General features: G+C 63.5%; 2 protein-coding genes across 2 annotated transcripts; one reads left to right on the top strand and one right to left on the bottom strand.

Moving 5' to 3' along the window:
• Positions 1-385: 385 nt before the first annotated feature.
• LOC128950427 (translation initiation factor IF-2-like) lies at positions 386-2,331 on the bottom strand. The gene is made up of 6 exons (XM_054295311.1): positions 2,008-2,331; positions 1,678-1,825; positions 1,530-1,586; positions 1,167-1,483; positions 841-1,077; positions 386-464 (listed from the first exon to the last, which is right to left on the bottom strand). Exons 1-6 carry the CDS (start codon positions 2,196-2,198, stop codon positions 386-388), a joined length of 1,029 nt encoding a protein of 342 aa, XP_054151286.1. The 5' UTR covers positions 2,199-2,331.
• Positions 2,332-3,333: 1,002 nt separating this feature from the next.
• On the top strand, positions 3,334-8,390 carry SUOX (sulfite oxidase). Its single transcript, XM_054295314.1, is given in 6 exon segments — positions 3,334-3,605; positions 3,707-3,926; positions 4,818-4,856; positions 4,858-5,994; positions 7,971-8,052; positions 8,055-8,390. Coding segments are annotated over 6 exon segments (1,680 nt in total). The 5' UTR covers positions 3,334-3,573; the 3' UTR covers positions 8,225-8,390.
• The last annotated feature ends 2,301 nt before the right edge of the window (positions 8,391-10,691 follow it).

Below are 10,691 nucleotides of genomic sequence, written 5' to 3'. Positions count from 1 at the left end.
CCCCAGGTGACATCCCCAGGTCGTCCCAATGGTGGCCATGATGTCCCCCAAGTGTCCCAGCCATGGTGGTCCCAATGTCCCCTCAGTGATCTCAGTGGTGGCCTCGATGTCCCCTCAATGATCGCAGTGGTGGCCTCAATGTCCCCAGGTGTTCCCAGCCATGGTGTCCCCAATGTCCCCTCTGTGGTGGCCCCAATGTCCCCTCAGTGATCTCAGTGGTGGCCCCGATGTCCCCCAGGTGATGGCCCCCAAGTGGTCCCAGCCACGGTGGCCTCAATGTCCCCTCAATGATCCTGGTGGTGGCCTCGATGTCCCCCAGGTGACATCCCCCAGGTCGTCCCAGTGGTGGCCTCGATGTCCCCTCAGTGGTGGCCACAATGTCCCCTCAATGATCGCGGTGGTGGCCTCGATGTCCCCAGGTGATCCCAGCCATGGTGGCCCCAATTGTCCCCTCAATGTCCCCTCTGTGGTGGCCTCGATGTCCCCTCAGCAGGTCCCAGTGGTGGCCCCAATGTCCCCTCTGTGGTGGCCCCAATGTCCCCCAGGTGACATCCCCCAGGTGGTCCCAATGGTGGCCTCAATGTCCCCTCTGTGGTGGCCTCGATGTCCCCAGGTGATCCCAGCCAGGGCCACTCCCAGGTGTCCCCCAGTCCCCTCCCAGTGTCCCCAGTTTGTCCCTGTCCCTCTTTGCACTTTATGCTCAGACGTCCCCTGGCTCTGTCCCCGTGTCCCCAGGGTGGCACTGAGGGGACAGTGAGGGGACAGTGAGGGGAGAGCAGCGCCACCCCCCTGCCCTTTGTCCCTTTGTCCTTGTCCCTTCTGGGCCCTCGGTGTCCCCACCCTGCCCAGGGGACCCCCGGGGGTGCTGCCACCCAAGTGGGGACACCCCAGAGTGGGGACACCCCAAAGTGGTGGCACCTGAGAATTTGGGGACACCCCGAGTTGGGGACACCCAGGATTGTCCCCTCGGGCACGCGGGGTGGCGCCTGTGGGGTGGAGGGACCCGGTCCCGTATGAAGCCCCTGGGGACACCTTGGGGACATTCCCAGGGCCACCTCAGGGACATTCTGGGGCCACCTTGGGGACATTCTGGGACATCTTGGGGACACTCCCGGGGCCACCTTGGGGACATTCTGGCGCCACCTTGGGGACACTCCTGGGACCACCTTGGGGACACTCCCGGGGCCACCTTGGGGACATTCCCAGGGGCCACCTTGGGGACATTCTGGGGACATTCCTGCTGTTCCAGAGCCTCTGGACTTGGTGACATTGGTGTCCCCAGGGTGGTGACAGAGCCCGCTGGGTCCTTGCCCTGTCCCCACCCCTGGGGACACCTTGGGGACACTCCCAGGGCCATCCTGGGGACACTCCCAGGGACACTCCCAAGGCCACCTTGGGGACACCTCAGGGCCATTCCCAGGGACTCTTTGGGGACACTCCCAGGTTCATCTTGGGGACATTCCCAGGGCCACCTCAGGGCCACCTTGGGGACATTCCCGGGGCCACCTTGGGGACATTCCCAGGGCCACCTTGGGGACATTCCCGGGTCTGCCTTGGGGGCCCCTTGGGGACATTCCCGCGGCCACCTCGAGGCCACTTTGGGGACAATCACGGGGCCACCTTGGGGCCATTTTGGGGCCATTCCCGGAGCCACCTTGGGGACACTCCCAGAGCCACCTTGGGGACATTCCTTGGGACACTTTGGGGACATTCCTGGGGCCACCTTGGGGCCACTTTGGGGTCATTCCTGGGGCCACCTTGGGGACACCTGAGGGCCATTCCCGGGGCCACCTCAGGGCCACCTTGGGGACATTCCCGGGGCCACCTTGGGGACACTCCCAGGGACACCTTGGAGACATCTCAAGGGCACCCTCAGGGACTCCTTGGGGACACCTTGGGGACACTCCCAGGTTCATCTTGGCGACACTCCCAGGGCCACCTCAGGGCCGCCTTGAGGCCGCTTTGGGGACATTCCCGGGGACACTTTGGTGACAATCCTGGGGACACTTTGGGGACATTCCCAGTGCTCCAAATCCTCTGCACTTGGTGACATCGCTGTCCCCAAATTGGTGACCCAAACGGTGACACCGCAGCTCCTGCCACCCTTTTGTTTTATTTCCTTTTTTTTTTTTTTTCCCTTTTTTTTTCTCTCTTTTTCCGCCTTTTCCCCTCGGGTTTTCTTTCTCTCCTCGTTTCATTTCCGTTGTTTTTTTTCCTCCTCGCTTTGGGAAGCTCCTCCCTCGCCGTGAAATAACAATCGTGGTAACCCCACCCTCGGGGCGCTGATTTACCCATGTATTTAATGTAAAGTAAAAAAAAAAAAAACAACAAGGACAAAAAAAAAAAACCAGGAAAAAATCCCAAAAAAAGCGAAAATTCCCAACTTTTTGTGTGCCAAGGGAGGGGACAGGCGACAACACCGGGGCCACCCGGTGCCAGCAGCCGCTGCCAGATCGCGGCCCTGCCCTGATAACGCTTATCAGAGTTCACAGCTGCCTGCTGGCTCCTGTTTTTTCCCGTTTTTTTCCCTTTTTTCCCGTTTTTTCCCCCCAAATTCCCAGCGGGAATTTCGGGCTGCGCTGCCCCTTGAAATCCGCGGGGCCGCTTTAAGACCCCCCGGTGGTTGGCGTGGTGTTGCCGTTTTTAAACCGGCGGTGGTGGGGCCCACCCTGAACGAGGCCACGCCCACTAGGCCCCCGTTAAAGTAAACAGAGGGGCGTGGCCAGGTAGGTCGCTCTCTCCTCGAGGCCACGCCCATCGCCCCCCTCTTAAAGGGGCCGCGCCCGCAACGACATCGCGGGACCGGAACCGTTACGCAGGTGCGCGGCGGGGACAACCGGGAGCGGGAACAACCGGGAGAGGGAAAAACCGGGATGGGAACAGGGCGGGAAAACCGGATCGGGGTGGGGCTGAGGGAGGGAAAAGCGGGAACCCGTTGGGGCTGCGGGGGAAACAACGGGACCGGGAGGCGGTTTGGGGACAACCGGGGGTGGCCTCGGCCTACGGCGGCGACAACCGGGACCGGGACCGGGATGGGGCTGGGGAGGGGAGAACCGGGACCGGGGTGGCGGCGGGGAAAGGGAAAATCGGGACCGGGATGGAGCTGGGGGAGGGGACAACGGGGACCGGGATGGGGTTGGGAAAAACCGGGAACAACCGGGCAGGGGACAACGGGGACCAGGATGGCGCTGGGAGCAGGAAGAACCGGGACCGGGATCGGGACAGGGTTGGGGAGGGGACAACCGTGACCGGGATGGCGCTGGGGACAACGGGGACCGGGATGGCCCTGGGAAAAACCGGGAACAACAGGGCTGGGGACAACGAGGACCGGGATGGAGCTGGGAGAAGCCGGGACCGACCGGCACCGACTGGGTGGGGACACACCGGGCACCGGGCTGGGAACGGTGCTGGGGTCACGGAAGGGCAGAAGCGCAGCGGAAACCGAGCGCGGTTGTGTCGCAGCAGAGTCGCTGATTTTCGCTTTCCCCGGCAGCGCCACCGGAGCCGTTTCCCGGTACCCGGTGTCCGGTGCCCGCCTCAGCCGCGCTCTCCCGTCCCGCCGCCACCGCCGCGATGCTGCTGCTCCGGGCCATGGCCGGCCGCAGGTAGGAACGGGGGGCTCCCGGTGTCCCCCCGGTGTCCCCCCGGTGTCCCCCCGGTGTCCCTCCGGTGTCCCGGGGCCGCTGTGACCCCGCTGTCCCCGCAGGCTCCCGCCGCTGATGCGGCTGCCCCGCGGCTGCTCCCGGTTGGCCGCCGGTAGCGCGGCCCCGGAGGGACACCGGGAAGCGACACCGAGGGGACACCCAGGAGCGACACCGGGGGGACACCGAGAAGCGACACCGGGGGGACACCGAGGAGCGGCCCCGGTGCTGGCGGCGCTGCTCGGACTCGGCGTCGTTGTGGCCTACGGAGAGCGGCGGCGGAGGGTGAGCGACACCGGGGGCGGCGGCACCGGGAGGGGCGGGGACAGCTCGGGGTCCGTCCCCGTGCCGGGGACACCGGGGAGGGGTTGGATCCCGGCGGGAGGCGGCGCCGGAGGGGCGGATCCCGGGGAGAGGTGACACCGGGACAGCGGGAACGGAGGGGGGGTGGCACCGGGGGTGGATCCCGGGGGAAGGGGGTGGCACCGGGACAGCGGAACCCAGAACCGGGGTGGTGGCACCAGGGAAAACGGTGGCACCGGGAAAGGGATCCCGAGCTGGGGGTGACACCGGGACCGGGAGATCTAGGACCGGGGTGACACCGGGACAGGGGTGACACCGGGACAGCGGGAACCCAGAACCGGCGTGGCACCAGGACCGGGGGATCCCGAGGCAGGGTGACACCGGGACAGGGGTGACACTGGGGCGGAGGTGACACCGGGACACCGTGATCCCGGGGCGGGGTGACACCGGGACGGGGGGGGGACACCGGGACAGGAGGATCCGGGGCATAGGTGACACCGGGACAGAGGAATCCCGGGGAGGGTGACACCGGGACAGGGTGACACTGGCACAGGAAGATCCGGGGCAGGGGTGACACGGGGACAGGAGCGGGGGTGACACCGGGACACCGGGATCCCGGACAAGGGGATCCGGGGCAGGGGTGGCACCGGGACAGGGGTGACACGGGGGACAGCGGGATCCGGGGGCAGGGGTGACACCGGGACAGAGTGATCCCGGGCAGGGGTGACACCGGGACAGGAGCGGGGGGGACACCGGGACACCGGGATCCCGGACAAGGGGATCCGGGGCTGGGTGACACCGGGATCCAGGACAGGGTGACACCGGGATCCCGGGATCACGGGTGGGTCCCGCTGACCCTCCCGGTGCCCGCAGACCGCCCAGGCCGCCCGGGCCGCCCCCGCCCCGCCGTTCCCCCCGTTACACGCGGGCGGAGGTGGCGCAGCACCGCACCCCGGCGGATCGCGTGTGGGTCACCTACGGCACCGACGTGTTCGACGTTACCGAATTCGTGGAGCTGCACCCGGGGGGACCGGACAAGATCCTGCTGGCGGCCGGGGGGGCCCTGGAGCCGTTCTGGGCTCTCTACGCCGTGCACGGCCAGCCCCACGTCCTGGAGCTGCTCCGCGAGTACAAAGTGGGCGAGCTGAGCCCCGAGGAGGCGGCGCCGCCACCGGGGGACGGCGCGGACCCGTTCGCCGGGGACCCCCCGCGCCACCCCGCGCTGCGGGTGAACAGCTCGAAGCCTTTTAACGCCGAGCCGCCCCCGGAGCTGCTCACGCAGAGCTTCCTGACGCCCAACGAGCTTTTCTTCACCCGCAACCACCTCCCGGTGCCCGCCGTGGAACCGGCGTCCTACCGGCTGCGCGTGGAGGGGCCCGGCGGCCGCGCGTTGTCGCTGTCGCTGTCGGAGCTGCGGCGGCGCTTCCCGAAGCACGAGGTGACGGCCACGCTGCAGTGCGCCGGTAACCGGAGATCCGAGATGAGCCGCGTCCGCCCGGTTAAAGGCTTGGCGTGGGACATCGGCGCCATCAGCACGGCGCGCTGGGGCGGAGCGCGGCTCCGGGACGTGCTGCTGGCCGCCGGCGTCCGCGACGGCGCCGAGAACGGCGAGTGGCACGTGTGCTTCGAAGGGCTGGACGCGGACGCTTCGGGGACGCCGTACGGGGCGTCCATCCCGTTAAAACGGGCGCTGAGCGCCGACGCCGAGGTGCTGCTGGCGTACGAGATGAACGGGCGGGAGCTGCCCCGGGATCACGGCTTCCCGGTGCGCGTCGTGGTGCCCGGGGTGGTCGGGGCGCGGAGCGTGAAGTGGCTGCGGAGCGTGGCGGTGTCGCCCGAGGAGAGCCCGAGCCACTGGCAGCAGAACGACTACAAGGGCTTCTGTCCGTCCGTGGATTGGGATTCCGTGGATTTCGGCTCCGCGCCCGCCATCCAGGAGCTGCCGGTGCAGTCGGCGATCACCGAGCCCCGGCCCGGAGCGGCCGTGCCCGCCGGGGAGCTGACGGTGAAGGGATACGCGTGGAGCGGAGGAGGAAGGGAGGTGGTCAGGGTGAGTGGGGAAAGGGGAGGGGGAAATGGGATGGGGGCAAAGGGGAAAAAATGGGGTGGGGGAATGGGGTGGAGGGAAGGGGATGGGGGGAAATGGGGTGAGGAAAATGGGAACGGGAATGGGGGGAAAGGGCTTGGGGGAAAGGGGATGGGGGAATGGGAATGGGGGAAATGGGGTGAGGAAAATGGGAACGGGAATGGGGGAAAGGGGGTGGGGGGAAAGGGGATGGGATGGGGAAAATGGGGTGGGGGAAAAATGAGATGGGGGAATGGGAATGGGGAAATGGGGTGAGGAAAATGGGAACGGGAATGGGGGGAAAGGGGGTGGGGGGAAAGGGGGTGGGATGGGGAAAATGGGGTGGGGGAAAAATGGGATGGGGGAATGGGAATGGGGAAATGGGGTGGAGGGAAAGGGGAACAGGGGAAATGGGGTGAGGAAAATGGGAACGGGGATGGGGGATGGGGAATGGGGCAAGGATGGGAAATGGGGATGGGAGTGGAAATGGGGAATGGGGTGGGGGGAAAGGGGAACTGGAACGGGGGAAATGAAGTGGGGGAAATGGGGTGGGGGTGGGGAGGGTAAATGGGCTGGGGGGAAATGGGAACGAGAATGGGGGGAAATGGGGTGGGGGCAAAGGGGATGGGGTGGGAGAATGAGGATGGAGAAAGGGGACTCGGGAATGGGGGGAAATGGGGTGGGGAAAATGGGAACGAGAATGGGGGGGAATGGGGTGGGGGCAAAGGGAACGAGAATGGGGGGGGGAAATGGGGTGGAGGGAAAGGGGATGGGGGGAAATGGGGTGAGGAAAATGGGAACGGGGATGGGGAATGGGGAATGGGGCAAGGATGGGAAATGGGGATGGGAGTGGAAGTGGGGAATGGGGAATGGGGTGGGGGAAAAATGGGGTGGGGGGAAAGGGGAACGGGAATGGGGGAAAAGGGGTGGGGGAATGGGGACGGGGGTGGGGAGGGTAAATGGGGTGGGGAAAATGGGAACGAGAATGGGGGGAAATGGGGTGGAGGAAAAATGGGATGGGGGAATGGGAATGGGGAAATGGGGTGGGGGAGGAAGGGGAATGGGAACGAGAATGGGGGGGGGAAATGGGGTGGAGGGAAAGGGGATGGGGGAAAATGGGGTGAGGAAAATGGGAACGGGGATGGGGAATGGGGCAAGGATGGGAAATGGGGATGGGAATGGGAATGGGGAATGGGGGAATGGGATGGGGGGAAAGGGGAACGGGAATAGGGTGGGGAAATGGGAATGGGATGGGGAATGGGGTGGGAGCGAGGTAAGGGGAAAGGGGATGGGGGAAAGAGGATGGGGTGGGAAAAATGGAGTGGGGGAAAGGAGATGGGGAGCAAGGAATGGGGATGGAGGAAAATGGGGATGGGGAATGGGGATGGGGTGGGAAAAAGGGGGTGGTGGGAAGCGGGTGGGGAAAGGGAAATGGGGATGGGGGAAAATGGGGTAGGGGGAACAGGGATGGGGAATGGGGTGGGAAAAATGGGATGGGAAAAGGAGGATGGATGAGAAAAATGGGGTGGGCGGAACAGGGGTGGGGAAAATGGGGTGGGAGAATGGGAATGGGGTGGAAAAATGCGTGGGGGGAAGGAGGATGGGGGAATGGGCATGGGGAATGGGGTGGGAAAAATGGGATAGGAAAAGGAGGATGGATGGGAAAAATGGGGATGGGAGAATGGAATGGGGCAAAGGAGATTGGGGGGAAAATGGGGATGGGAAATGGGGCAGGAATGGGGCAGGGCCGGGAAATGGGGATGGGGAGAAATGGGGTGGGAGAAACCAGCGGGATGGGGGGAGCGGGGTGGGGGACAGGATGAGGGAACGGGACGGGGGTGGAAAAAACGGGGAAAGGGAGCGGTGTCGCTGGACAGCGGCCAGATGCGGCTGGACGCTAATTAACTAACGCTAACGAACGCCAATTAGCCATCTCCGCAGCAATTATCTCTGTCTCGCAGGTGGACGTGTCGCTGGACGGGGGCCGCACGTGGCGCGAGGCCGAGCTGGGCCCGCGGCCGGAGCGGGGCCGGGGCTGGGCCTGGCGCTGTGGGAGCTGCGGGCGCCGGTGCCCGCGGGGGCGCGGCTGGAGATCGTCTGCAAGGCCGTGGACCGGAGCTACAACGTCCAGCCCGACACCGTGGGGCCCATCTGGAACCTGAGAGGGGTCCTGAGCAACGCCTGGCACCGCGTCCCCGTCACCGTCACCAAGTGAGGGACACCAGGATATTGGGGTATTGGGGCTTTGGGGACATTGGGAACACAGCAGGGACATTGGGGACACTGGGGACACCAGGGACATCAGAGCTACAACGTCCAACCTGACACTGTCAGGGGGGCCCATCTGGAACCTGAGAGGGGTCCTGAGCAACGCCTGGCACCGCGTCCCCGTCACCGTCACCAAGTGAGGGACACTGGCACCTGGACATTGGGGTATTGGGGACATTGGGGTACTGGGGACATTAGGGACAGCAGGGACAGCAGAGACAGCAGGGACACCAGAGCTACAGAGACATTGGGGACATCTGGAACCTGCTCAGGGTCCTGAGCAACACCTGGCACTGGTCAGTGTCACCGTCACCAAGTGAGGGACACTGGCACCTGGACATCAGGACATTGGCGTATTGGGGACACTGGGGACATCAGAGACGTCAGGGACAGCAGGACATTGGGGTCAGCAGGGACATCAGGGACATCTGGAACTTGTGTGGGGTCCTCAGCAGCGCCTGGCACCGGGTCAGTGTCACCGTCACCAAGTGAAGGACATTGGGGTATTGGGGACATTGGGGTATTGGGGACATCAGAGGTACGACATCCAACCGGACACTGTGGGGCCCATCTGGAACCTGAGCAACGCCTGGCACTGGGTCCCTGTCACCGTCACCAAGTGAGGGACACTGTCACCTGGACATCGGGGTATTGGGGACATCGGGGACATTGGGGACAGCAGAGACAGCAGGGACACCAGAGCTACAGAGACCTCAGGGACATCTGGAACTGAGAAGGGTCCTGAGCAAGGCCTGGCACTGGGTCCCTGTCACCGTCACCAAGTGAGGGACATCATCAGGGCCTTGGGGACATTGGGGTGTTGGGGACATTGGGGACATCAGGGACACAGCAGGGACATTGGGGACATCAGAGGTACGACGTCCAACCCGACACCGTGGGGCCCATCTGGAACCTGCGCGGGGTCCTGGCACCGTGTCAGTGTCACCGTCACCTGCTGAGGGACATCGGGGACATCGAGGACATCGGGGACATCTGGAACCTGCAGAGGGTCCTGAGCCAGGCCTGGCACTGGGTCAGTGTCACCGTCACCCAGTGAGGGACATCGGGGACATCGGGGATCCCTGGAGATCAATGGGATCTGTGGAACTAAAGGGTTCCATGGCTTCAAAGAGTCCTACAGACCCCAAAGTGCCCTACAGACCCCATGGGTTCCATGGCCCTAAAATGTCCTAGAGACCCTAAAATGTCCTAGATACCCTAAAAGATCCTGCAGACCCCAAAGATCCTGCAGACCCCAAAGTGTCCTATGGACCTCAATGGGTTCCATGGCCCCAAAATGTCCTAGAGACCCCAAAATGTCCTACAGACCCTAAAATGTGCTAGAGACCCTAAAATGTCCTAGAGACCCCAAAATGTCCTAGAGACCCCAAAGTGCCCTACAGACCCATGGGTTCCATGGCCCCAAAATGTCCTAGAGACCCTAAAATGTCCTAGAGACCCAAAAGATCCTGCAGACCCCAAAGTGTCCTATGGACCCCAAAGAGTCCTGCAAACCCCAATGGGTTCCATGGCCCCAAAATGTCCTACAGACCCCAATGGGTTCTGCAGGCCCCCAGCTTCTATTGACCCCAAAAGGTTCCACAGACCCAAAAGGACTTTACGGCCCCAAAAGGATTTTATAGACCCAAAGAATCCACAGACCCCAAAAGGTTTTTATGGCCCCTCAAAGGATTTTATGGCGCCCTAAAAGATTTTATGGACTCCAAAAGATTTTATGGACTCCAAAGGATTTTTATGAACCCCAAAGGGTTCCGGTGACCCCAAAGATTTCTGTGGCCCCAAGGGACCCTGCAGGCAGCCCCACAGCTCGATAGGTCAGCAGGGTTTTATGGCCCCCACACTTTTATGGCCCCCACACTTTTATGGCCTCAGGGTTTTATGGCCGTGGGGATTTATGGCCCTGGTTTTACACCCCAATGTGTGAAAGTGCCTCCTGCATAAAGATTTGGGAACTTTTATGGGTTCGGTGCCTTCCTGGGCAGTGAGGGCGGGGGGGGATGGGGGGTGGGGGCGGTTCTGGGACCCCCTGACCCTATATGGACCCATGGGACCCCTGACCCTATAAGGACCCATGGGACTCCTGACCCTATATGGACCCATGGGACCCCTGGCCCTACAGGAACCCATGGGACTCCTGACCCTATAGGGACCCATGGGACTCCTGACCCTATAGGGACCAATGGGACCCCTGGCCCTATAGGGACAATGGGACTCCTGACCCTATATGGACCCATGGGACCCCTGACCCTACAGGAACCCATGGGACTCCTGACCCTATAGGGACCCATGGGACTCCTGACTCTATAGGGACCAATGGGACCCCAGACCCTATAGGGACCCCCCTGATCCTACAAGAACCCCTGGGATCCCTGATCCTATAGGAACCTATGGAC

The sequence above is a fragment of the Melozone crissalis genome, unplaced genomic scaffold, assembly GCF_028551555.1.
Source record: "Melozone crissalis strain CALT ecotype California unplaced genomic scaffold, PUWL_Pcris_2 ptg000633l_1, whole genome shotgun sequence".
Taxonomy (NCBI): domain Eukaryota; kingdom Metazoa; phylum Chordata; class Aves; order Passeriformes; family Passerellidae; genus Melozone; species Melozone crissalis.
This window is presented reverse-complemented; position numbering and strand designations above follow the sequence as displayed.

Excerpts from the sequence above, each read along its gene's own strand:
- LOC128950427 (XM_054295311.1), bottom strand. The coding sequence starts at position 2,198 with ATGAAACGAGGAGAGAAAGAAAACCCGAGGGGAAAAGGCGGAAAAAGA. Across the intron at positions 1,587-1,677 it reads TCCCAAGGAATGTCCCCAAG|GTGGCCGCGGGAATGTCCCC; the intron begins GTGGCTCTGGGA and ends AGTGGCCTCGAG. Across the intron at positions 1,078-1,166 it reads GCCCCGGGAGTGTCCCCAAG|GTGGCCCCAGAATGTCCCTG; the intron begins GTGGTCCCAGGA and ends AATGTCCCCAAG.